Raw genomic sequence first — 27,613 nt, 5'->3', positions numbered from 1 at the left:
TAGTTCAACTTTGATAAGTTCCTTATGATTTTTTTCCCTGTTTACCTTCTTGAGCTTCTTTTGCTTCTTGTATCTGAATGTCAAATTTTCTATTCAACTCTGGTTTTTTCATCAAGAATGCTTGAAAGCCCTCTATTCCACTGAATGACCATATTTTCCCCTGAAACATGATACTCAGTTTTGCTGGGTAGGTGATTCTTGGTTTTAATCCCAGCTTCTTTGCCCTCTGGAATATCATATTCCAAGCCCTTCGATCCCTCAGTGTAGAAGCTGCCAGATCCTGGGTTATTCTGATTTTGTTTCCACAATATTCAAATTGTTTCTTCCTGACTGCTTGTAATATTCTCTCCTTGATCTGGGAATTCTGGGACCTGGCTATAATATTCCTAGGAGTTTTATTTTTGGAATCTTTTTCAGGAGGTGATGGGTGGATTCTTTCAACCTCTATTTTGCCCTCTGGTTCTAAAACATCAGGGCAGTTTTCTTTGAGAATTTTTTGGAGGATGATTTCTAGGTTCTTTCTTTGATCATGGCTTTCAGGTAGTCCAATAATTTTTAAATTCTCTCTCCTGGAGCTATTTTCCAGGTCAGTGGTTTTTCCCATGAGATATTTCACATTGCCTTCTATTCTTTCATTTGTCTGGATCTGTTTAACAGCATCTTGATTTCTCATAAAGTCGTTAGCTTCCATTTGCTCCAATCTAATTCTGAAGGAATGATTCTCTTCAGTGAGCTTTTGAGATTCTTTTTCCATCTGGCAAATTCGGCTTTTTAAGGCATTCTTTTCCTCATTGTCTTTTTGAGCCTCTTTTGTCATTTGAGTTAATCTTTTTTTTAAGGTGTTATTTTCCTCAGTCAGGCTGTTGACTCTCATTTCATAATTTTCTTTCATCGTTCTCATTTCTTTTCCCAATTTTTCCTCCACTTCTCTTATTTGCTTCTTAAGGTCCTCTATGGCTGTAATCAGCTCTTATTTTTCTTGGAAGCTTTTGGTGCAAGAGTTCTGACTTTACTGTCTTCCTCCTGTTCCATGCTTTGATCCTTTTTGTCCCCAAAATAGGAGTTTACTGTTAGATTGCTTTGCTTGTTTTGCTTCCTTTGCCTGGTCATGCTGCCACTCAATTACTTGACTTTTGGGCTTTTTGCCACAGTAGGACTCTGCTACCATACAGGGGAGCTTCCTTACCAAATGCTGGGGTTTTCTCAGCTGCCAGAGGTATTAGATGGGTGCCCTCTCTGAAGCCTCCACATGCTCTGGCAAACTGGTTGCACACCCCAGGACCTCTACCTTAGACCGCAATCCAGATTCAAGCAGGTTAAAGCAAGAACAATTATCCATCAGACTGGTTGCTTGGTCCCCCTACACTCTGCAGGCCAGGAGCTGACGCTGCCACATGGGGGCAGCTACATGGCCGTGGATCCTCAGCGGCTTCTTGCCCCAGGGGAAGAGGCCGACGTACTCCCAACTACTGGATCCCAAAGTCCACACTACACTGACCTCTCACTTTGTCCTTAGCATCTATGTGTCAATAACTCTGGAAATGGCCCCAGCTGCTGGTGATTTGGAGTCCCTCCAGCTGGTGGTTGGTCAGGCCCACCCTGGGGCTACAACTTCGGTGTGGGGCTGGGCTTGGCTCCCAGAGCACTGTGCTGGCCAATTCCTGCCGGCCTGCCGGGCTGTCCTCAGTAGGAGGTTAGCTTCTCTGTGTCATTTTGTGGGTTCTGTGTGCTATAAATATTTTTGTACATAAAGGTCCTTTTCTTTTTTTCTTTGATCTCTTTGGGATATAGACCTAGTAGTGGTGTTGCTGGGTCAAAGGGTGTGCACAGTTTTATAGCACTTTGGGCATAGTTACAAATTGTTCTCCAGAATGGTTGAATCAGTGCTCCAGTTTTCCCACATTCCCTCCAATATGTATCATTTTCCTTTTCTGTCATATAAGTCAATCTGATAGGTTTGAGGTGGTACTCAGAGTTGTTTTAATTTGCATTTCTCTAATTAATAGTGATTTAGAGCATTTTTCACATAATTAGAGATCTTTTATTTCTTCTTCTGAAAAGTACCTGTTCATATCCTTTGACCATTTATCAATTGGGGGAATGACTCATATTCTTACAAATTTGACTCAGCTATATATTCAAGAGATGAGACCTTTATCACTGAAACTTACTGTAAATTTTTCTTTCTGTTTCCTACTTCTATTCCAATCTTGGCTGCATTGGTTTGTTCCAAACCTTTTTAATTTGATGTAATCAAAATGATTTGTTTTACATCCTATAATGCATTCTGTCTCTTGTTTGGTCATAAATTCCTCCCTTCTCCATAGATCTCTGACAGGTCAAATGTTCCACGCTCTCCTAATTTGCTTATGATGTCACCCTTTATATGTAAATCATATGCCCATTTTGACTTTATCTGAGTACAGCATGTTTATACCTAGTTTCTGCCAAACTGCTTTCCAGTTTTCCCAGTATTTTTTGTCAAATAGTGATTTCTTGTCCCCAAATCTTGGATCTTTGGGTTTGACAAACATTAGATTACTATGGTCATTTACTACTGTGTATTGTGTACCTAATCTCAGATTGTCATTTTTATTATGTTTGCATGAGTGAACCATGAGCAGTGACTTTCTCTTTAATTTTTCATCTCTCTTTCCTTGTTATTTTTAGTCCTTTTGAGTTTTCCATCTCTGTTACTACCCTCTAACTCAGCTCCTATAAATGGAAGTTTCCTTTTGTAACAAATAAGCAGAACAAATGAACTCATCAACCAAGTCTAAACATGCATGTTTCCTTCTGCGTCTCTAGTCCATAGGATCCTTCTGATAGGATGTTGTTGCAGCAAGCACCCCAGCGTCCCCAGGGTGGCTGCTCACACAGGTTCTTGGATCTGCTTTGTTAAAGGAAAGCAACGCAAAATGGGTTAACAAGCTTACTTTAATCAGTCAGACATATATCGTTTACCTTGTTCAGGGGAAAAAGGTCAGCACCCCGAACTTCAGAATATACAAACAGAATTATCAAGACAGAAACAGATCAAGTAGACAGATTTCCAAAATGTCCAACCATTACATACCCAGTCAACATCTGGGTTTCCACATCTGGGTTTTTCAAAGCCGGGGGACTCTCAACAATGGCTTCCCAGAATTCAGATCAAATCACAGAACACTTCTCAAAGTGAGTCCCAAAACAAAGCTACACATCAGGGCTTATATAGCCTTCTCCTGGCTCAGAGAATGTAACAACCTTATTGACCCACTGGCCAATCAAAAAGTATTTACTGAAAAACAAGCCTCCCACCCCCATGTTTCAGGTGCACTTTAGCCTAGGGGCAGGGAAGATCTTCCAAATTTGCATTCCCATTACATTCAGCCCCAAGATCTTCCATGCCCATAGCATAGACAATTTACTTTTGAATTAGCACTAAACATCTCTTAGGTCACATTTTCAAGGTACAGAACTAAAGTTACCAAAGTGGCCACTGGCCCTTAAACAAACACAAAGTACATAAATAGCATTATCACTTCAATTCAAAACAAGAGTTCAAATAAAGTTCTCTGGAAGGGGGGGGGGCGGCGTCTTTCCCCTCACACAGCTCCAGCCCCTGCTTCCAAGTACAGAGAGGGGGCTGAGCAACAAAACCAACAAGGTGGGGTCCCTGGGGATCCAAGGCTCTTCATCCCACCCACCATAGTCACAAGTCCATCCTCCCCCTGGGTCGCAAACTGTGGGATGCAGCCAGGAAACACATTCAGTGCCCCTGCTTTGCTGCTCAGTTCTTATCTTTTCCTGTGGCTGAATTCCGAACTCCTGTGCTCCTTCTCCTCCCGCAGGCGGCAGCCGCTCCTGGCTTCTGCCCAGGTCCCGATGCAGGCAGCTCACCATTCCCGCTCTCAGCTCAGCGAAGTCTGCATGCAGGCCATTCTTCTCTCCTGCTCCACGGCTCCACAGAGTCACAGCTACCACAACTGGGAAACAAACAATTATCCCAGCCCCCATACTTTCCTTTTACTCTGCAGATCCTGTTTGTGACACCATTTTGTAGCAGCAAGCACCCCAAGCGCGTCCTCAGGGTTTGCTGCTACCACACAGGTTCTTGGATCTGCTTTGTTAAAGGAAAGCAACTCAAAATGGGTTAACAAGCTTACTTTAACCAGTCAGACATATATCGTTTACCTTGTTCAGGGGAAAAAGGTCAGCACCCCGAACTTCAAAGCATACAGGCAGAATTATCAAGACAGAAACAGATCAAGTAGACAGATTTCCAAACTGTCCAACCATTACATACCCAGTCAACATCTGGGTTTCCACATCTGGGTTTTTCAAAGCCGGGGGACTCTCAACAACAGCTTCCCAGAATTCAGATCAAATCACAGAACACTTCTCAAAGTGAGTCCCAAAACAAAGCTACACATCAGGGCTTATATAGCCTTCTCCTGCCTCAGAGAATGTAACAACCTTATTGACCCACTGGCCAATCAAAAAGTATTTACTGAAAAACAAGCCTCCCACCCCCATGTTTCAGGTGCACTTTAGCCTAGGGGCAGGGAAGATCTTCCAAATTTGCATTCCCATTACAGATGCTGGTGGCATCATCAGTCTTCTGAGCTTGTGAACAGCCAAGACATAATTGGAAATTCTGCAGTTTTCCTTTACATTGTTCTCTTGGCGCTTTGCACTTTGCTCTACATAGAATAATATGTCTTCCCCAGTTCTTTTTGAATCTGCCATATTCATCATTTTTCTGGTGAAATATTCTTCTTTGGGTTGGCTAGGTGGCGCCATGAATAGAGCACCAGCCCTGGCATCAGGAGGAACTGAGTTCAAATCTGGCCTCAGACATTTAACACAAAAACTAGCCATGTGACCTTGGGCAAGTCACTTAACCCCAATTGCCCTCCAAAAAGCAAAAAAAAAAAAAAGAAATACTCTTCTTGTTACATTCACATTTCATCATTTTGATGGGCACTCCCTTTGTTTCCAATTCTTTTCTTGTAATAAAAAGTACTACTACAGATATGCACATACATAGTGGTCCTTTCTGTTTTTGAGGTCTTTGGGAGTATAGGCCTGGTATTGTTCAGTAACTTTGGGGAGATAGTTCCAAATTATATTCCAAAATGATTAAGCCAAATTATTGCTCCCACAATGGGACATTAATGCGTCTTTCCCCTCACAGCCCCTCTAACAACTACAATTTCCATCTTTTGTTATTTTTTGTGCCAGTCTAATACATGTGAGATAGTTTAATTTGCATTTCTTTTATTATAAGTGATTTGGATGGGGTCAGACATGGCCGGAAGGCTCCCCGTTCAAAGGAAACAACCCCAATAACAAAAACAACAATACAATAGCCAGTGTTAATACAGTAATACAGTCTTTAAGGTTTGAAAAGTATATTATCTATGTCTATCTATCCATATATATGATATTAAAATTGAATGAAATGAGGCATTGCTCATCTAACAAAATTAGCAAAAGATTTGTTTAACTATAGCAGAGAAAGGACATTCATAGCATACACTCAATAAGGATATAGCCAAGAATCAGTTGAGAACAGCTTCCCTGCCCCTCTGTTGCCCATGATGGTCTCTGGTCAGAAGCCTAAGGGAAGAGCTAGAGCCCCTCAGGTCTGGCTACTTTTTCTATTCAAGTAACTGTCTCAAGGGTATGAACCTTAGCCCACTGAGCCAAATATATATGTGTATTTGTGTGCATGTATGTATATACACACATACTCATGTACATACATATATATGCATATTCATACATATATACATTTTCAATTGTTTCAGCTGTGCCTGACTCTTTGTGACACCATCGGAGTTTTCTTGACAAAGATTTTGGAGTGGTTTACCATTTCCTTCTCCAGATCATTTTATAGATGAGGAAACTGAGACAAACAGGGTAAAGAGACTAGACCAAGGTCACACAGCTAGTAAGTGTTTGTGGTCAAATTTGAACTCAGGTTTTCCTGACTCCAGGACTGGCACTCTATCCAGTGTGCTACCTAGCTGCTATCTATCTATCTGTCTGTCTATCTATCTATCTATCTATCTATCTATCTATCTGTTTCTGTCTGTCTATTTTCTCTATCCATCCATCCATCCATCCATCCATCCATCCATCCATCCATCCATCCATCCATCCATCCATCCATCCATCCATCTGTATATGTGATACTTACAACAACCAACAGAGAATATTTGTGCATGTTTCAAGGAATGATCCCTCTAGGCAAATTCACCTATATTACACTCTTCCTCCCATTCAATATTTGGTTATCTTCAGCAAATAAGCCAGGATACATTATGAGTGAAAAGGTAGGCAAAAGTGGAAATGTTGCAATTATGTGAATTGCTTTTGAAGACTTTTGGCTCTGATAAAGTATGAATTGGTATTTTTAATCACTCTCCATAGTAATCACCTCAAAATGCTACAAATATATTGTTTACAAATGTATGCTTTCTGAATTCATGTTGAATCTGGAGAGTAGCCTATGGGCGGGGGGGCGGCTTTTGTAATAATAGCTGGCATTTAGAAGAAGTAAAGGAGTTTGCCCAAGGTCATGAAGTGGTGGCATGTAGTCTTGGACCTGGGTCTTAGTACATAACATCTTAGGTTTCTTTCCACTGAACTACAGTGGTCTCCTATCAATGTCTCCCAAAACACATTTAATTCAGCTTCACTCGAGGAGTAAATTCCTTCTCCTTTCACCACCCAAATGGACAATGTAACCACTCTCACACCTTGTCACACCCAGCAGCAATGATTCTCTAATGTATGGTTTTCTGACCCTGTCCCAGCCTTCAAGGCGGCCGTCCTGATCCAGAGGTGGTACCGCCGCTATATTGCCCGCCTGGAAATGAGGAGACGATGTACGTGGAGCATTTTCCAGTCCATCGAGTATGCAGGGCAGCAAGATCAGGTCAAGGTACAGTGACTGGGAGATATTTCAAGGATTCCTTTTTTTTTGCTGGATTTTTCCATTTGAAGCCAGGGACTCAGTCACTGTGGGGTTTGGATCTCACTTCCAATTCCACCTTTTCTTCTCTCCTTTAGCAACTCCATGATTTCTTCAGCTACCTTGTAGATCACTTCACACCAAGTAGCCACAATGAAAGTGAGTATGACCCTCTCATGGAACCTCCCCTAACATGCAGACCTCATAAATCAGGGGGTAAGAGGTATGTTCAGAGTGAGAGATTATATATAAAGATATGAAAGGAAATCTAGGGGGAGAAGGTGAGGAGAGACTCCAAGCCACGAATTCATTTGAATCCCCCCTTCTCACGTTCTTCCTCCATTTGGGCAGAATCCACCAGAATTTTGCCCTAAATGGGACAGCTAATGATTTTCTGAAGATTGTAATATAGTGCCCACCTAGATTTGTTTCCATGGAGATAGCCACACACAGACACTGTCTCCAAATTGTGCTGTTCTCCTTTCTCCCCTTTGGAGTTCTCTTCTCTCCTTTGGAGTCTCCCCATTAATAGGGCATGTTGTTGAAGTCAGAAGACAGAGACTTTTAAGTGTCCTCCCTTCCCAGTGTCTTTTGCTCTAAAATGACCCTTCTTCCCTCCACTCTACCAAGGCTCCCATGCCTTCAGTGAGTTCCAGATAGGTGTTAAGAGACACAGCAGATCTAATCTACAAAATAAGAGTATTTGACCCCTGAGGTTTGCTATAACTCTAAAGTTCTGACTCTCCCTCACATCCGCATCCCAGGATGATTCAACAGAACTTTTTCCTGTCTTAATTAGGGAACTTCCTCAGCTGCATGTTCACAGAGAGGAGATTCCTTAAGGACCCTGAGATGGAAAAATACTGTGACTATGAGTCCATAGAGGTGCCAGACTATTACACCGGACCCCACGTCTCCTTTCCCCTCCTTCCTGACCATGCAACTGCCTTAGTGGAAGCTTTCAAGCAGAAAAAAGTAAGTATATCAGGCAAATATGCCCTGATCGTGAAGACCCAGGTGCCTTTTTATGTAGGAAGATGCCGGATTGAAGTAACGACCCCAGACTCCCCGTTGCATATTGAAGTTTTCAATCTCAATTCATTCTCTCTTCAGCCACTGTTTCTCTAAGATAAGACTGAAGAGTCTGTATCAATTAATGCAGTACCTGTCATATAAATGTACCTGTCTATGTATGGATTTGTGGACATATACATGTATATATGCACACATATATTTGTAGATGTATGTATATGCATGGAGGAATTAGATATTTATGAATACATAATTGCATATTAATATTTATGTATATAATTTATTGATTATTACTATGCACCATAATAAAATATTATTTATTAATTATGTATATATGCATGTGTTTGTTTATATACATTATATGGCATGTTTGCATTTATCTGATATACATATAGGCATACATAAAAGCATGTATGTGGTATATACATATATACTGTTTATATATGCTAGTACATACTGGAGTGTAGACATGCATACACATACATGTACACATATGTACATGCCACATGATGGTGTGTGCATACAGTATAATACACATACATATACATATACATGAGGTACATGGCCTGAATAGTGTGGTGTATTAGAAAAGGCATTGAAATTGGAGTCAGAGGACCTGAGTTCAAAAATCCTAACTTTACAATGTCCTGTGTGACTTTGGCAAGTGACTTCCTACCTCTAAGTACTATTTTCTTAACTTGATGGCAGGAGGGTGTCATAGGAGGGAGAGGAGAGAGCATTTGGGTCAATTGTCTCAAAGATCCAGAAGGGAATGAAATGTACAGGTTTTAGGGTGAAAGCTTCCATACCAGGTTCCAACGAGGACTCATGGTCCCTTAGAACCGTGACTATTAGGAAATCTCCAAATAGTGAATCCCAGGTCTTTCTTCAGTCAGAAACACCCCTCTTACTTTCCATCCTCTTTCCCTACCTGCTTTTTCTCCCAGTAGCAGCTACATGCTCGTTATGTCTTAAATATTCTCCATGAGGCCAGGAACCATCTCATACAGCTGCCAAACATCAACCACATCTCAACCTGTTACAGTGAGGAGATCACAGTGTGTGGTAAGTAAGAGCCTGGGCATACAGAGAAAGTCTTTGTTGTTTGGAAGCACCTGAGTGGAGGGTTTACACTGATCAGAAAAAGTTCTGAGGACGGGGAGCTGAGGGCATTGCGTACTTATAACAAAAAGGGAAACTGTTTACCTCTGCTTCAATGAAAAGATACATGTAGCAGGCCTTGGGGATGAATTCAGGTGGTCTTCTCACGGAGGGGGGAATTCAGTGATCCTGTCACCTAGAGAAACAGAAATGTTGACTTGTTAAATGCTGGTTCCTCCAGTGTTTGGGGGCAATTGGAGGTCATCAGTCTAGTAAAACTGAGATCACTTTGGGGATTTCAGTGTTCATATAAGGCCTTAAAATTACAGCTTAAGTTACAGGATATTGAGTATAAATCCAAATATTTAATTTTAATCCATCTATTAAAATGTTTTAATTACTACTTTATGAATAAATTATGTTATAAATTCATATTTAAAGTTTTTTTTTTTAAAGAAAAGATACATGTAGCCTGGGTCCAGAGGCATGCTAACAAATGTTTAACAACCAGCTTTCCAGGGGGGGAAATGTGCGTAAAATATACTTTTGTTTAATCTGCATGAACATTTTCTGCATAATAAGTCTAGAAAATGAACAAAACAATAAATCAAGCCCTGATTTGGATTATTTGCTGATTTTCAAGGAGCAAATGCTCCTAACTGGTTTTGTTGGTTGATTCAAGCTGACTGTAGTACATCCCTGCCTGGGGGGTCCCCCAACACCATGGACCACCACCAATATCTCTTTTATCAAACCAACCAGAGGGCACCCTACCTTAAGGGAAAAGACATTTAAATAAATGGGGAGAAATATTTTATGCCTCTCCCTCTTGCCTTCAACACCCTTCCTTCCCATTCCAGTTCTACCGACAGATATTAGGGAACTCTCTTGAACAGGTAACACTCGTAAGGAGGGTGATTCATTCTCCTATGGTTGAATTTTGCTTGAATGCCCATCTGGGGACACCATGGGGACCAGTTTGCTCATTTCCCCTAAGAGCTTCCAATATCGTCTGTTGGTCTGATGGTATCATCAGGCTGTGAGCTGCTTTTTTGCTATTACTGCAAATTACTGACATCCTCTGCTGGTCTAATCTCTCCACTGAGCCGCCATCTGCTAATGTCTTGTATTCTCTTACCCTGAATTACCATGTGCAGGTGTGACTAATTGAACTGCTCACAATTGGTCACCACTACTGCCACCTGTTGATTCCCTGTTGAAATGCAACTGCTATGACAGACCCTTTTTTCCCATTGAGGATGGCATCTCAGCTTCCCAAGCCATCTCAGTTCTTTGTCCCAACCAGTCAATCACCCAGAGACACCCTTAAGCATTAACTCTTAACTTTTAGATCCCCGTTTTTTTTTGCCTCGGTCACCACTCCTTGGATTCTCTCTCCTCAGAGTCAGGGTGAAAAAATTCCTTCCAACTTCCAAATCCTCAAATTCTCCTGGAATCTTCATGGCTCTCTCATCAATGAAGTCACTGTTATTCCTGCATACATTTATTTCATATAGTTCTCTGAAAAATATTACATCCATTACCTGTAATTGTTGCTATTACTATAACACCAGAAAATCCTATTCATTTCTTACTTATGGAAAAACTAAGAACCCAGCAGGTCAGTATGTGTATGTGTCTTTTTTCTACTTAGAGTAAATAGTAGAGAGAGTAACAAATACCAGTTGGAACTGATTCTTTTTCCTCTGCCTTTGTTAGGAGATTTACACGGTCAGCTGGATGACTTAATATTTATATTCTACAAGGTATGAATGTTAAGTAAAACACGTAGATGATCTATTTTAAAAAATGATTAACTGTAGTTAGAAAATGTTTTTATCTTATTAGATGCTCTTACAATGATCCTGTAGTAAGTTACTTAAAATCTCAGGATGTCAGAATTGGAAGGGGCAGCTTGATGGTAGGGTGGATAGAGTAAGAGGCTTAGAGTCAGAATAGACCTGAGTTCAAATCCTACCTTAGATACTAATTATGTGATCCTAGGGAAGTCACAATCTCTACCTGCCTCAGTTTTCCCATCTATAAAATGAGGATATAGAACCTCCCTCACAAATTGTGAGGATCAAATGAGTTAACCTGTGAAAAATATTTGCAAAATTTAAAGTGTCTTATAAATGCTAGCTGCTTCTTTTCTCCTCCTCCTCCTTCTTGATTAAATTGATTATTTAAAATTTATTTATTAAAATAAAAATTATTTATTAACTACTTACTACATGGACGGCTAGGTGGTGTGGTAGGTAGCACGCTAGGTCTGGAGTCAGGTAGACCTGAGTTCAAACCCAGGCTCAGACTCTTACTTAGCTGTGTGACCTTGGGCAAGTCACTTAACTCCATTTCCTCATCTATAAAATGAGCAGGAGAAGGAAAAGGCAAATCCCTCAAGTATCTCTGCCAAGAAATCCCCAAATGGGGTCATGAAGAGTCAGACACCATTGAACAACAAAACAACAATGTACATATCTGAATCTTGGTTTGGCTTCACTTTTTATTGGAATAGCATTACTTAAGTAACCATATGATATGTCCTCCTTCTTCTCTGCTTCTAAATAAACTAAAATCTATTGCTTCCAAAATTTCAGAACTCTCTGCTGATATTTTTACCCTCTTGTTTATCTGTTAGAATACCAGCAGCCATGTGGTTTTTTATTTTATTTTGGTTTGGTTTGGGGTTTTTTTTTGCCTCAAATAGAGCTTGTGCTGTGTTCGGGTTTGGGATTCACCTGTAAAAAACTCTTATTTCTTTTAACCTTGCTTTTCGTTCCTTGCCCTCTTCTGATGATGCTTTGACTCTTTTTTCTTGCCATACAGAATGGTCTTCCGTCCCCTGAGAGATCCTATGTGTTCAATGGTGACTTTGTGGATAGAGGCAAAGACTCAATAGAGATTTTGATGATTCTCTTTGCCTTCATGTTGGTTTACCCAAAGGAGTTCCATCTAAACCGAGGAAATCATGAGGATCATATAGTCAATTTACGGTATGGTAACAAAACATACTTAGGTCTTAGATATGTATGTAGGACTATTGCAAAGAGTTGACTTTTATAAATCTTTCATTTTCCCCTCTACATATCCTTTTTAAAGAATTATTTTAGGAGAAGCTAGGTGGAGCAATGAATAGAGCACCTGCCCTGGAGGCAGGAGGACTTGAGTTCAAATCCAAACTCAGACACTTAAAACTTACTAGCCATGTGACCTTGGACAAGTCACTTACCCCCAATTGCCCTGCTTCCCCCCCCAAAAAAAGGCAAAAAAATTATTTTATTCTAAATTTCACAAACACCAAAAAATTTTAAAACCCTGAACATTTCTATATGAGAAATAGAACAGAAAAAGAGGATTATATGGGAAACTATGAATTTTATTATGTAGTTTTTTCTTTTAAAAAACTATGTAGTAAACTCAACTAGTAACTTTCAAAGCTGTCTTAGTTGTTTTTGTTTCCTTCAAAACTTTCTTCTGTTCTGTTACGTGCATTTTTAAAAACGCTTCAATGGTCCCCTTTTATTTGTTTTTTTTAAACAAGCTTTCCTATCCCAGTCCCCTCTCCATGAAAGAAAGAAAAATAGTCTTTGTAACACATGAGCATAATCAAACACAACAAATCCGCCCAATAACCATGTTCAAATATGTGTGTGTCATTCTTTACCATAAGTCTATCCCCACTCTGTCTGGAAGTGCATAACATGCAGGGGTCTGCTGGTAAAAATGAACAATTGTTGGGAGTGAGGAATGTTTGTATAATACAAAGTTTAAAATATATCATTAACATTTTCTTCATCACTTTTTTTTTATAAATATAAAAACTATCAGCAAAACAATGAATCAAGCCCTGACTTGTGTGGCATTTGCCAATTCCAACATATAAATACTCACATTGAAGATTTAACTCTCAAGAACCAGCTTGAGCAGGCTACAGCAGACCCCTGACAAGTGCTTCACCATTGGTCTGGAGTCATGGCTGGTCATTGCATCGATAAGAGCTCTAAAGTCGTTCCAAGTAGTTTTTTTTTTTTAAGCAATTGGGGTTAAGCAACTTGCTCAAGGTTACACAGCCAGCCATTTCTGGGTGTGGTGCTAAGTATCTGAGCCCAGATTTGATCCCCAGATCATCCTGACACTGGAGCCGGTGTTCTTACTCACTGAGCCACCTGGCCACCCCTAAGCAATTGGAGTTAAGTAAGTTACTCAAGGTTACGCGGCCAGTTATTTCTGGGTGGATGTTAAGTATCTGAGCCCGGATTCGATCCCCAGGTCATCCCAACACTGGAGCCAGTGCTCCCACTCGCTGTGCCACCTGGGCATCCCCAAGTAGTTTTTTTTTTTGACAATGTTGCTGTTACCATGTAAATTGCTCTTCTGACTCTGCTCACTTAACTCTGCATTAATTCATACAAATTTCCCAGGTCTTATTGAAATCTTTTAAAGACTCCTTCAAAAAAAAATATTTCTCTAAATCACTAATCAGAGAAATGGGAATTAAAACAACTTTAAGGTTTTACTTTACAGTTATCAAATTAGTAGAGATAATAGAAGGCAGAAATAATGTTGGAGGAACTGTGGAAAGTTTGACATGCATAAATGTTGTCAGTATAGATATAAACTGATTCCACTATTTTGGAAAATAATTTGAAATTGTATGAGAAGGATTACTAAACCCATTCATGCCTTCTCACACAGTAATCCCTCTACTGGGCATGGAAGTCAAATACAAAAATAAAAGATCTCACATATACCAAAATATTCACAGTCACCCTTTTTGTCATAGTAGAAAAACTAGGGGCGGCTAGATGGCACAGTGAATAGAGCATCGGCACTGGAGTCAGGAGGACCTGAGTTCAAATCTGGCCTTAGACACTTAACACAAAAACTATCTGTGTGACCTTGGGCAAATCGCTTAACCCCAATTGCCCTGCAAAAAGCAAAAACGAAAAAACTGGAGATGCTGGGAAATGGTTGAACAAATTATGATTTGAGTGTAGTGTGATATTATTATGCTACAACAAACGGAGTTGAGGTGCAGTTCATGCGAAACATAAGAAAGCTTGTATCAACTGATTCAGAGTGAAGAAAATAGAACCAGGAGAATAATGGCACAATGACTATAATAATATAAAGCCCTGGTCAAATCAAAATATGGTCTGGAGACCCTTGAAGGTTCCAGAGACCCATTCTGGATGCCTACAAGGTCAAAACTATTTTTGTAATAATAACAAGATGTTTTAATTTCTAATATGGTAAATGTATACAGATAAAACCGATATAAACAAAAGCTCTTTGTTTTTGTCCTCAATAATTTTTTAGAGTAAAAAGATGTCTTAAGACTAAAAAGTTTGAGAACCACTGATGTAAAGAAAAATAAATTAAAAAGGTATAAAATAGGGATAAAATGTAATACAGAATGTTGATCCTAGAAGATGAATGATGAAAATGCTGGTGAAAATCTTCTCAGTAAAGAAATAGGGGACCATGGATGCCAAATATAGCATGAAAAAGTAGACATGGATATTGCATTGGTTGGCTTTGCTTGACATTATATTACAAGGGAAGGTTCTGGAGTTGTGGAAGACTTATTAGAGTATTTTCATAAAAAAAAGACAAGGACATTACTAAAACTTTAAAATAATATAAAATTACTCTTGCTTTTAAATCTAGATATGGCTTTACCAAGGAAGTGATGCACAAGTATAAGGTACACTGTTTTTTCAACCTAGACCCTCTGCTACGTAGAATAGGTTGGGCGTATTCCTCAACACTCATTACTTCATTCATTCATCTCTTCAGGTAAATGGCAAGAAAATACTGAAGATGCTGCAAGAGGTTTTTTGCTGGCTTCCACTGGCCACCCTTATTGATGAGAAAGTCCTGATACTTCATGGTGGGATTTCAGACAAGACAAACCTAGAACTTCTGGAAAAACTGGAAAGGCACAAGGTATTGACAGTGTAATCAATCTCTACAGATTTTCCTGTGATGCCAGACTCTAACGTCACTATAAATAATTATTAGTTAATTATTACCGGTCCTCTAGAAAGTCTTTTAACTAAAAGGCCCACTTTGTCCAAATACTTCAGGCCCAAACTACTTCATGTCTATTCTCCACTTTGCCAGTGAATAACTGGACCATTAGAGTCTTGTTTGTTTGTTTGTTTGTTTTTTGAACCCACATCTGCCATTCTAAGAGTCTAAATTTAGTGGGAGAATAAGTTCCCTTGAATCTAAGCACATGTAATAATAATAATGGCTTTTAAGGTTTGCAAAGCACATTAGATATTATCTCATTAGAACTTTAGCACCCCATAAAGTAAGGGCTTATTATTATTATCTCCCTTTTATGGATGAGGAAATTGGGGCATAGGAAGGCTAAATGACTTGTCAAGGATCACAAAGCTAGTAAATGTAACTATTATTATCAAAAGTATTCTCAAGGTCAAAACTTGCTTTTATCATACAATCCAATCCTAACAGCCAAAAAATATGGGTTTTGTGGCTTGAGCCTCAAGCCACCAGGAATCTGGAGTTCTTCATACAAGGAGGACTGATTCTGATTTAGACCAAGCCAGAGGGTTGTCTGATCTAAACCAAAGAGGCTGACATAGCATTTCCAGGGTAGGATTTGACTTTCACTGAGATCATAAAACAAGATTAACCTTCAACCAGTTGTCTCCGACCCAACACAGGAAGATAAATGTGGAACAAAGGACTTCATGGCCTGGTTGGACCAAAGAGAATGAACTTTGGGCAACAAAGTGGAGTAGTTGTGGTTAAATGGGAATCACAGCCCAAGACACATGAGCAAAGGAGATTAAAGCCTTGGGGAAAGGACACGTCTTTATAGGCACCTCTTCATCTTTTACTTCCCAGATGAGGCACACTGTAGTAGAAAGAGCACTGAATTTGGATGTCAGACTTGGTTGGGTTTGAATCTTGCCTCTACTATTTGCTACATGTGTCACCTTGGGAAAGTCATTTAACCTTTGAAGATTTCAGTTTCCTAATCAATAAATTAATAGATTAGACTAGATGCTTCTAAAATCCTTTCCAGCTCTAAATCCTACAATGGAAGAAAGTGGGGAAAAGGGAAGACAGGGGTATGGAAAAAAAATCTATCATGTCTGTGACATAAAAAATTTGTGATGTTCTAGTTCCTATCAATTTTTAAAATCAATTTTTATAAATTTTATCAAATTTATCAAATTCAAAAAATTGTAATGTTCTAGTTCTTATCAATTTTTTTTATAAGTTATAATTTTTCCATTATTAGCTGCTATGATGGAAGAGAAAGTAGAAGGCTTACCTTAGGCAAGAGGGAAGTTGACTCAAGAAAGATACATTCTTTTCCATCAAAGTCTAAAAATTATTTGTTCCCCCTCTATATGAACAAATCTTTAGTTAACACTAAGAATTTAGGCTTAATCAATTAATCAACAAGCATCTATTGAACACTGTTATATGCCAAGCACTGTTCTGGGTATTAGGGATGTAAAAACAAACATGAAGGTGCCTCTGACCACTAAGAGTTTCCATTCCATCAAGGAAATCAATCTGAACACAAGCATAAAGAGAATATATACCAAATACCAAAAGGCAATTTTGAGAAAGAGAACAATAGGAACCAGGAGAATTAGGTTAAGTGACTTACCCAGGGGCACATAGCTATTGAGTGATAATTAATTCTTACAATAAGTACTCTCAAAAGTACATTTTTAAAAATTTCATCCATGGAATTCTAATGGCAAACAAGGCATTCTAAGAAGAAGGGATGAGGAGGGGATGTACTCTAAGTACTGGGGACAGCCAATGCAAAGGCGCAGTGGTAGGAGATGAAGTTTCTTGTGTGAAGAATAGTAAGAAGGCCACTTTGGCTGGACCAAATGTGGGCAGGGAAGTAATCTATAATATGGTTGGAAAGGCAGTTTGGGTCCAGGTTGTGAAGGACTTTAAATGCCCAACAGATGAATTCATGTTTTATCCTGAAGAGAGCCAGTGGAATTTTTTGAGTAGTAGGGGGTATGATTTAGGAAAATCATTTTAGCATCTACATGGAGGATTGGAGAGGAGAGAAACTCAAGAAAGGGAGACCAATTAGAAGGCTCTCACAATAATTATTTTGCATATTAATAACAGACATGTGTATTATCACATATCCACCAGTGCAGCTTTTAGTACAACTTGAAACATGCATATTGTCCTAGAGATAAGACAGCTTTCCATTGCTTCTTATTTGATACACATAACCATAAAGTCATCAGAAATTACAGATGTTTGGTTAAAAAAATAAATAAATCATACTGCCCATACCATGAATCAACTCTTATTGTAGAACAAGAGTTTAATGACCTTTATCTGGTAAATCCTATGTTAACTGGTGAACATCACGGATGTATGCCATACATAGTTTGTTTTTGCTAATGTGAATATACCTTTCTACACTTTTTACATACACTTTTATGAACTCATTCACTGTAGCAGGTAGTTTCATGGAAAGATTGCACTCAATTCAAGCATTCAGACCAAACCTCTAGAAATATTTTAAATTAAATCAATTATTATTTTAAAAAACATACTGATTGGGGTGGCTAGGTGGCACAGTGAATAGAGAACCAGCATTGGAGTCAGGATGACCTGAGTTCAAATTCGGGCTCAGACACAACACAAAAACTAGCTGTGTGACCTTGAGCAAGTCACTTAACCCCAATTGCCCTCCAAAAAAAAAGCAAAAAAAAAAATATTGACACAAAACTTTTAGGAAAGATGTTTGTTTCTACATTTAGACACAGCAGCAAAATAACTATTTCAAATTGAGATGCTAGAAAGGCAATCTACTACCTTTTCATCCAGTAATACTACTGCTAGGTCTATATCCCAAAGATATCCAAAAAATGAGAAAGGACCTATTTGTACAAAAATATTTATAGTAACTCTTTTAGTGGCGGTTAAGAATTGGAAATCAAGGGTATGCCCATCGATTGGGGGATGAGTAAACAAATTTTGGTATGTGATTATAATGGAATATTGTTATTCTGTAAGGAATAACAAGCAAGGTGCTCTTAGAAAAACCTAAAAATAGTTATATGAACTGATGCATAATGAAGTGCACAGAACCAGGAAAATGTTGTACACAGAACAGCAATATTGTTCAATGAAGAACTGTGAATAACTTAGCTATTCTCAGCAATATAATGATCCAAGACAATCCCAAAGGGCTGATGAAATATATTATCCACCTCCAGAGAAAGAATGGTTTGATTTAATACAGACTGGGGGATATTATTTTTCACTTTCTTTCATTCTTTGGTTTTATTTGAGTCTTCTTGTACAAAATGACTAATGTGGAAATGTTTTACATAATTGCAAAAAAACAAATGAAGTAGTAAAAAAAGAAGAAGAAGAAGGGCAATATACCACCCATAAATAATTGGGATGGAGAATAATTGGCTACCATCTTCCGTGAAGGGAGAGTTAGGTTCCTAAGGTCAGAACCTTTCCCACCAGTTGATGAGGTTCTGAACTAGGATGGTGGTCATATGAATAAACAAGGGATTGGATGTTAAAAATATTATGGGATAGAAATGACAACACCTGACAACTGAATGGATGGGTGAGATGAGGGAGAATAAGGATTCAGGGTGATAATGAAAAGATTATGAATGTCGGGGAGGGGGAGGTTGGTGGTGTGCTTAATTGAAATGAGGAAGTTCAGAAAAGGGTAGGTTTGGAGAGGGAAGATAATGACTTCTGTTTTGCACATGTTTTAAATGTCTAGTAGGCACTTAGGGAGGTGGGACTATGACTTAGGAAAGAAACTGAGGCTGAATACAGGGATTCGGGAGGCAGCCATCTGGTGAGGACAATTCAAAGAGGAGACCCTGATAAGTGAAAGGGTACATAGAAGAAAAGAATCTAGGACAGAATGCTGGAGATCACCCACAACCAGAGGCTACAAAGGGCAGCTGTGAAACTGGGTCTCTCCTTTAAGCCAGTGGTTCTAAAACCTGGCATCCACAGACCCTCAAGAAATCCATGGCTCAATTGTTTCATGTCTGTGAACTGGGAATGGGGGAAAATGACATCTTTATTTTTATAAACCTCTAACTGAAATTTATCATTTCTTTCAATTATTTATTTTTCAGAGAGTATTTCATTTTTTTCCCAATTACATGTAAAGACAAATTTTAACACTCATTTTTTTTTAAGATTTTGAATCCCAAATTCTCCCTCCCTCCCTCACTTCCACCCTCCTTAAGATGGTAAGCAATTTTATATAGGTTATAATGCAATCATGTAAAATATATTTCCATATTAGTCATGTTGTCCTTCAATTATTTAAAAAATCATTCTTGGAAGAGTGTCACTAGACTTCCCTAGAGGGGTCCATGACACAAAAATGGTTAAGAACCCATACTCTAAAGTGTCATACTTCTATGCCAGGCTCTTGCCTCTCAAATCTCCAATGTTCCATTTGCTTCTCCCATTCTCTCTTGTGTCTCTTCTGGCTACTTGGAGATTATTTCCACCATGAGGTCTACAAAGAAACCAGAGAAAGAGAAACAGGTGGAGGAAAGTAGAAGCAGCTCATCCTGGTTTCCCCTCAAAAGCCGCTCTGTGCCCACTTCACCCCTCCGTCTCGGCCCTCACAAGGGAAGCAGGTCTGCCAGCATCCCCTGCAGCTTTCTACCTGATCGGAAGGAGATCTCCAAGAGGGTCCGGAAGTCAGTGCAACTGGAGTTGGAAAGATGCTGGCAGCGAGTGGGCTCGCCAGAATTCAAGGACCAGGAGGAGCTGTCTCTCTTCCCGCCAGAATCAGAACTAGACTCTTGTGACCTCCAAGGAGTGAATGACGAGGAATGGAAGCAGGTGAGTAGTGAGTAACCCTTCTTACATTTACATAAGGAAAGCATTTATTAAATGCCTACTGTGTGCTAGAACTGTGATAAGTGCTGGGTAATAAAAAAAAAAAGGCAGAAGATAATCCCTGCTCTTAGTCTAATGGGAATATAACATGTAAACAAGAGACAGGCTAGATAAATTGGAGATCTTCTGGCATGGAAGGTACTACTAGTTTTTCTATCTACCTGTTAAATTCAACATTCATTGACCAAGCATTCTGCCAAGTGCTGGGGGTGCAAAGAAAGGCAAAAGACAGTCTGTGCATTCTGTCTAATGAGGGAGGCAACAGGAAAACAGTCACATACAAAAAAATCAATGCAGGATAATGAGAGATGATCAACAAAGTACTTGAGGGTAGAACGGAAGCGTGGCGAAATTCAGGACAGGTTGTAACTAGAGTGGGGTGATTGGACTTTAGTGTTTATGTAACTTACATTTATCAATATTCACTGTATTACAACATGACTAATATGGAAATACGTTTAACATGATTGTACGTGTATAACCTATATCAGATTGCTCTTTGTCTTGGGGAGGGGGAAGGGAGAAAAATTTGGAACTCAAAATCTTACCAAAATGAATGTTGAAAATTGTCTTCACATGCAACTGGAAAAAATAAAATACTATTAAATGCAAAAAAAATTACTGTATTAGAAATTTAAATGTCCTAACATTATTATAAAATTAGTTTTGATCTTCAGGACGCCCTGAAAGGGTCATGGGAACCACTTGAAGGTCTTTGGACCATGTTTTGATAATTACTGGTTTAAAGTTTTTTACATTAGCCATCAAGCCCAGGAATCTCAACTCACTGGCCTGGCATCATGGGCATATATCCGACTGGTTTTGTTTGATGTATCCAATTCTACCTGAATTCACTGTTAGCAGTTTAATAAACCCTGCACAGACCTCACTACTTCGTAATCCAATTTTACTAAAAAAAGTGTGGCCACTTGTAGTGGCAATCACACTGGCATACCCAGGATGGCTGCTAGCACAGGCTCTTAGATCTGCTTTACTAGGAAAGATAGTTGTTTAAGGGGTCAACAGTCTCTTTCTAATTACATTCACTAGTTCAGGGGAAAAGTCAACACTCTGAACTTCAGAGAAAATACAGAGAAAATGCAAGTAGAGAAACAAAGACCAACAGAAGGGCTTCTGTCTGAGAAATTAGCACAGACCAACAGACAGACCAAAGCAATACATACATAGGTACCAGAGAGAGACGCACCAACATCTGGGTTTTTCAAAGCCAGGGGGTGGAGAAAGGGAGGGGGGAAGGGGGAAGGATTCCTTAACAGCTACCCAGTTTCCTCTGATCAAATCACAAGAACACTCTTCCAATGAGTGAGCCCAAAGAAAAATGCTAGCCTCAGTATATATACCCTTCTTCAGAGCCAGAGGGTATCACAACCCTCCTGACTTAGTGTCTAATTAGAAATTAGCAAAACGTGTGAAAGCCTTCCTACAAGCAAACCTTCCCTAAGCAAGCTTCCCTTGAAGGGCTCCACATGAGGCCTATTAACGAACAGGGAAGTTCTTATACCCCATAACATTGCACTACTTTCAAAGTATTTTGTACTCTATCTAATTTATCAACCCAGTGTCCTCCGATTCAGGATCATTTTTATTTAAATCTAGGTCAACTATAGTGTTTACTGCTAATCTAATGCATGAGTCCCATTCTTACAGGTCAGAAATGGAATGTTTATCCTTTATAATCAGGTCCAGTTTATTTTCTTAAAGGGACACTTCTGAGGTATTAGTTGGCCCTTTAAGTACAGTATTAGAAGCATTTCAAATAATTTCATTTTACTTTTGAGAGTAGCCACCAATTAACTATTCAGAGCATCTTGCAATGGAACTATAAAAGAGGGGAATTGTAGTCAATATGTAAAATATGTGTCCATTCACAGGAAAGAAATCTCTATTTTCAGGAAAGAAATGTATCATCTGGTTTGCCCATGGTCATATCTTAGAGATTATAAAGTGTGGCATGGGAATGGCCCCATAGCATTATACCTTTTGTTCTTGAGGTAATCACCAGAAATTGAGGAAGGGGGGATTCTCTGATTGAGGTCAAAGTCAACTTTAATCCATACTCAAGAACTTGACCTTGGAGGTGAGTATCCCTGAGGCCACTACAGTGAAATCATAAGTTCAGTTTTGATCCAATGCCTCTGCCCTATCATTCATGCATATTTGTCTAAGAGACAGAACTTATTCTGAGTGGCCCAATAAGAATGATCCTCCTCCAACTAAAAAAAAAATTATGATTAAGATCAAATTAAAATTCAAGATAGGTGAAGAGATAAGTAAGATGTATGGAATCCATCGTATTCACTTATACATGAAAGGTCCAAGATAGATGTACTTTCCTTACTGCCATGCTGGGCAGACTGAAGGAAAATGAAGCCACAGAACCACAACCCAGGTTCTCTCCAGGCACCAGAGCAGGACTGGATCCCCCTTGGGGCTGGGCACTTTTATGCCAAAATCAAAACTGGGGGCTTTTGTGGATTACAAGCTCAAATATGCGTTAATGGTGACAGATGTTTTTAAACACTCATGCAATTCGTAGATTATATTAATGAAATCAAAGTCCAGAACATGGGAAGTAGCAGGTCCACTCTACTTGGCTCTGGTCTGACCACATCTGGAGTATTATGCTGCATTTCTGGTCATACCATTTTAGGGAGTACATTGATGAACCTGAACTTAGCAGAGTAAGTCTACCAGGACTGTCAGTGAATTGGATACGGGGCCAACAGTCGAAGAAATGTCTAATCCGGATAAGGGAAAGCTTAGGGAGGGCATGACATCCATCTTCCAGAACTTGAAAGGCTGTCATTTGAGAAAGGAATGAGGCTTGCTTTACTTAGCCCAATCATGTTAAACATATTTCCACATTAGTCATGTTGTAATATGGTAAATATTGATAAAAGGCAGCGATGGGTATATCTAGGAGCAGAGTGGAAGTTTCAGAGTCAGATTTCATCTGGGATGTGGGGAAAGTTTTCCCTTCTTGTTGCAGCTGTCTAAAAATGGAACGGGGCATCTAGGTGGCCCAGTAGATAGAGCACTGAGCCTGGAGTCAGGAAAACCTGAGTTCAAATCCAGCCTCAGACACTAACTTTGTGACTCTGGACAAGCCACTGTTTGCCTCAGTTTCCTCATCTATGAAATGAGCTAGAGATACAGCACAAGCTTTAACATCTTCCTGTTCTCTGCATATATGGATAAGTGTGAAGGAGTGACCCAGGGACAAGCATGATTTCTGATGGATTTCAGGTCGCAGATATCCTATGGAGCGATCCCATGCCCCAGGAGGGCTGCAAGGCTAACACTGCCCGAGGAGAGGGCTGCTACTTTGGGCCCAACATCACAGAAGAGATGCTTCAAAGGTACAGCCTGCAGTTTCTGATCCGCTCCCATGAGTGCAAGCCGGAAGGTTACGAGTTCTGCCACAATCGCAAGGTAGGCACCCTCGCTGTTCATCCTTTGTACTGGGAGAGGACCAGTGACATCGTGAGGGTGAGGTCTTGGTTTGGGTGTGATTTGGACTGAAGTGAAACAGGGCTGCACAGTGGTCAGCTTCACTCTCTCCTCCAGAGTCCTGTAGGTACAAACCTACGAGGTAGGGGTAAGAGACCAAGACTCTTCTAGAGCAAGCCAAGGGGCAGAGAGGACGGTAGCTTCCCCTCAGCACAAACAACAAGAACACCCAAGGTGGGAACCCAACAGTGAGTGCAAGGGAGAATGGGCAAGTAAAGCCACGAATCCCTTCCTTCCCTCCTGTGTCTCCTTAGGTGCTAACCATCTTCTCTGCTTCTAACTATTATGAAGTTGGCAGCAATAGGGGTGCCTATGTGAAACTGGGGCCAGACCTGATCCCGCACATCGTACAGTACCAGGCTAACAAGGCCACCCATACACTGACCATGCGACAAAGGTGAGGCTTGTCATCGGCATATTGTCTGCTGTAGAAGTATCTGAAAGTTGTAGAAGATGTGGTGCGGTGGTGTGTGCGTTTTTCTGCTTTCTCTGTTGGATTTCTGAACTTAGGTTAGTACTTATTTAGTGAGTAACTTCTTCCCCCTTGTTTCAACCTTTGGGGCAATCTCTACGTACCCATACATGGGCAAAGAGGTGTCTCAGTGGATAGGCTTGGAGTCGGGAAGACCTGAGCTCAAATCTGACCTCAGACACTTACTAGCTGTGTGACCCTGGGCAAGTCACTTAATCCTGTTTGCCTCAGTTTCCTCATCTGCAAAATGAATAGGAGAAGGAAATGGTAAACCACTCCAGTATCTTTGCCAGGAAGCCCCAAATGGGGCCACAAAGAGTCAGACATGACTGAAACAAATGAACAACAATTACATATTCAGTATTATTGCTGCAGAAATTTTTTGTGTCTGAGGTCATCAGGGTTGACCAACGTCCACAATGCAGACTGGGTAGAGACCCAGGTGTGCAGGCAGCACTAGACAGAGTGTTCTGAAATCCTGATGACCTTTCCCTTTACTTACTTAATAAGTGATCTCAGAGGCTTCTGATTAGAAACTCCATTACACTCAGAGTCTGATCTGAATAATCTGGAAAACAGTTTACATTATGTAGATTTACTAATGGTACTAAGTGATTCAGGCTCAGGACAAGAATGAAATGAATCATGTGTGAACCATAAAATATAATAAGAATGAATTTTCTTGCAATAAGAGATTGAAAAATATACAGTTGGGGCTAGCTAGGTGGTACAGTGAATAGAGCACCAGCCCTGGAGTCAGGAGGACCTGAGTTCAAATCCGGCCTCAGACACAAAAACTAGCCATGTGACCTTGGGTAAGTCACTTAACCCCAATTGCCCTCTAAAAAGCAAAAAAAAAAAAAGAGGATACAATTACTAATTTTTAATTCAAATGGACACTGTTCACCACCGTCTTCACATTCACTTTGACAATATGAAGTCACAAAGACATCCTATCAGACACTATGAATTCTTTTTTTAAAAAGAATGTGTTATCACTTTGTCCTAATTGCATGTAAAAACAATTTTTCACATTTGTTTTTTGAATTTTTGAGTGCTAAATTCTCTTCCTTCCTTCCTCCTTCCCCATCTTTCTGAGATAGTAAGTCAATTTGATAGTAAGCCACGGTCATACTTGTGCAATAGTGCAAAACATATTTTCCTTATTAGTCATGTGAAAGAAAACACAGACCAAAAAAAATTCCACATAAAAGAGGAAAACACTATGCTTTGATCCGCCTTCAAACTCTATCAGACTCCATTTCTTTGGAAGTGAGTAGGACTTTTCGTCCTGAGTCCTTTGGAATTGTCTTGGATCACTGCATTGCTGATTCACAGCTGATCATGGTACAATGTTGCTGTCACTATTACTGTGTACAGTATTTCCCGGGTTCTGCTCGTTTCACTTTGTGTCAGTTCATTTAAGTCTTTCTAGTTTTTTGCCCCTGAAATCATTGTGCTCATCATTTCTTATAGCACAATAGTATTCCATTGCAATCACCTAACACAGCTTGTATAGCCATTCCCTAGTTGAAGAACATCCCCTCAATTTCCAGCTCTTTGACACCAAAAAAACTGTGGCTATAAATTCTATTATACAAATAAATCCCTTTCCCCTTTCTTTAATCTCTTTGGGATACAGACCAGTAATGGTATTGTTAGGTCAAAGGATACACACAGTTTTATAGTCCTTCGGGCACAGTTCCAAACTGCTCTCCAGAATGGTTGGATTGGTTCACAACTCCACCAACAGCAGCAAACTTCAACAATTATTAAGCATATGCAATATTTCAATTTCAAAGATCCTCCTCATGGTCAAGGATGTTATATTTCTGCTATTGATATAGTGTGTGTGTGTATTTCTTTTTAGAGTTTAATTAGACCAGAGTTCTGGTATTGGAAATAGATTTGACTAAGAATAACTTAATTTGATTTCTGAATCTACAGGCGATTACTACAAACTAGAATTACCAATATCTAACCACTTATCAAAAACCTGAGAAAATTCTATAATGATTACTTATCACTAAAGGCAAAATTGATATTTCTGTCAGATTTAGTAACAGAGATCTTTTCTGGCTGCTTGAGAATTATGTAAGACCAGACTAGACCATAGTAGAACTACTCAGGAATATAAGGTTAACCAAGACATTACAGCAATTACAAATGACAGACAATTAGATAAATACATAAAATAGCAAAGGAAAAAAATTTGCAGCCTTTAAACCTCACCTTTAAGGTGCTAAAGAATCACCTATTATTAATTTTTTCCTCCACCTTGGAAAGACAGAAGCTTGCTTAGATCAGAAAGCAAATTGAAAATAAGAAAATTTAACTTTGGGAGAATGTTTTTACCTTACCATGATATTTTGTTCTATGAATGATTTAACAGAACTTAATTGTTTAGGAAAATTAGAAGCAAAATCACCTAAAAGAAAAATATAATTTTACAGGAATTAGGAGGAGAAGAAAAGGACATATTCATCAGAAAAGGGGAAATAAGGACCCCTGACAGCTGAGGTAACTGAGGCTGACCCAGTAATTTACCCAGGGTCATACACCTGGCAAGTGTGTGAAACAGAATTCTAACTTGGGTCTTCCTGATTCCAAGTCTATATATGATAAACTAAGGAAGAAATGTTTGGCACTTCTTTTCAAAGATTACTTTGTGTCCATATAAAAAGTAACTATTTTGTGTGAAAATAACATTTTCTTTATTTTGTTCTAAAATTTCTGTGCCTCCCCTTTTCCTTGATACCTCCAATTCCCCAGACCATCATTTATTAGTTCCATTTACATATTTCAAACCCCAAAGCATTTCATGAACAAATTACTCTGGGAAACGCTGCAGTAGAATCTTGTGGCTATTTTCCACTCAAAAACTTGAGTCCTTGGAAGCTTGGAATGTATTTGTAATGTCCAGAAGCCAGGTGCATTCTGGTAAATATTTAACAACTTACTCTCCAGGAAAAAAGCAAAACCAAAGCATAACAAAGCACACTTTTAAGTTTAATCCACATCATTAACATTTTCTCAATCATTTTCTGCAGTCTAGACAATCAACAACACAATAAGTCAAGCCCTGGTTTGTGGCAATTGCTGCTTTTTAAGGTGCAAATACACTCAATGGAAATTTAACAATCAGATCAATCCAGAGATCCAGCATACTCTTACCAGGAGAATGAACTGTCCAGTGCTTGTCATAAGCTCATATTTGAAAATGTTCCTTTTTATCTCATCCCCATCTAGGATTAGCAGAGTTGAGGAGTCTGCTCTGAGAGCCCTTCGAGAGAAACTATTTGCTCATTCTTCATCACTTCTTGGCGCATTTAAGAGCTATGATCTTGATGGAACTAGTGAGTGAACCCAAAGCTATAAAATTAGGGTTTATGTATGAATGTATCTATCTACCATATCTATCTGTCTATCTATCTGTCTGTCTGTCTATCTGTCTACCATATTTATCTATCTGTCTGTCTACCATATTTATCTGTCTACCATATCTATCTGTCTATCTATGTCTGTCTGTCTACCATATCTCTCTCTCTCTCTCTCTCTCTCTCTCTCTCTCTCTCTCTCTC

The 27,613-nt window shown here is 39.4% G+C and overlaps 1 protein-coding gene across 3 annotated transcripts in view; it reads left to right on the top strand.

Moving 5' to 3' along the window:
* The first annotated feature begins 7,769 nt into the window (after positions 1-7,769).
* The window catches only part of PPEF2 (protein phosphatase with EF-hand domain 2), a 24,604-nt gene continuing 4,760 nt past the window's right edge, over positions 7,770-27,613 (top strand). The window contains exons 1-10 of one of the 3 annotated variants that reach the window (XM_069091933.1): positions 7,770-7,939; positions 8,947-9,061; positions 10,817-10,863; positions 11,927-12,093; positions 14,771-14,807; positions 14,900-15,049; positions 19,622-19,972; positions 23,297-23,482; positions 23,815-23,957; positions 27,282-27,388. In XM_069091933.1, coding sequence (XP_068948034.1) covers positions 7,781-7,939; positions 8,947-9,061; positions 10,817-10,863; positions 11,927-12,093; positions 14,771-14,807; positions 14,900-15,049; positions 19,622-19,972; positions 23,297-23,482; positions 23,815-23,957; positions 27,282-27,388 — 1,462 coding nt within the window. In that variant the 5' untranslated portion in view covers positions 7,770-7,780. Of the gene's footprint in view, positions 7,940-8,943; positions 9,062-10,816; positions 10,864-11,926; positions 12,094-14,770; positions 14,808-14,899; positions 15,050-19,621; positions 19,973-23,296; positions 23,483-23,814; positions 23,958-27,281; positions 27,389-27,613 lie in introns of all 3 variants that reach the window. The other 2 variants (XM_069091925.1, XM_069091914.1) reach the window with 2 other exon arrangements.

This window comes from Petaurus breviceps, unplaced genomic scaffold (assembly GCF_028583685.1).
Source record: "Petaurus breviceps papuanus isolate PSGF00001 unplaced genomic scaffold, PetGlider_PUasm1.0 126, whole genome shotgun sequence".
Lineage (NCBI taxonomy): Eukaryota > Metazoa > Chordata > Mammalia > Diprotodontia > Petauridae > Petaurus > Petaurus breviceps.
Note: the sequence above shows the minus strand (reverse complement) of the source record. Positions and strands in the feature narration are given on the sequence as shown.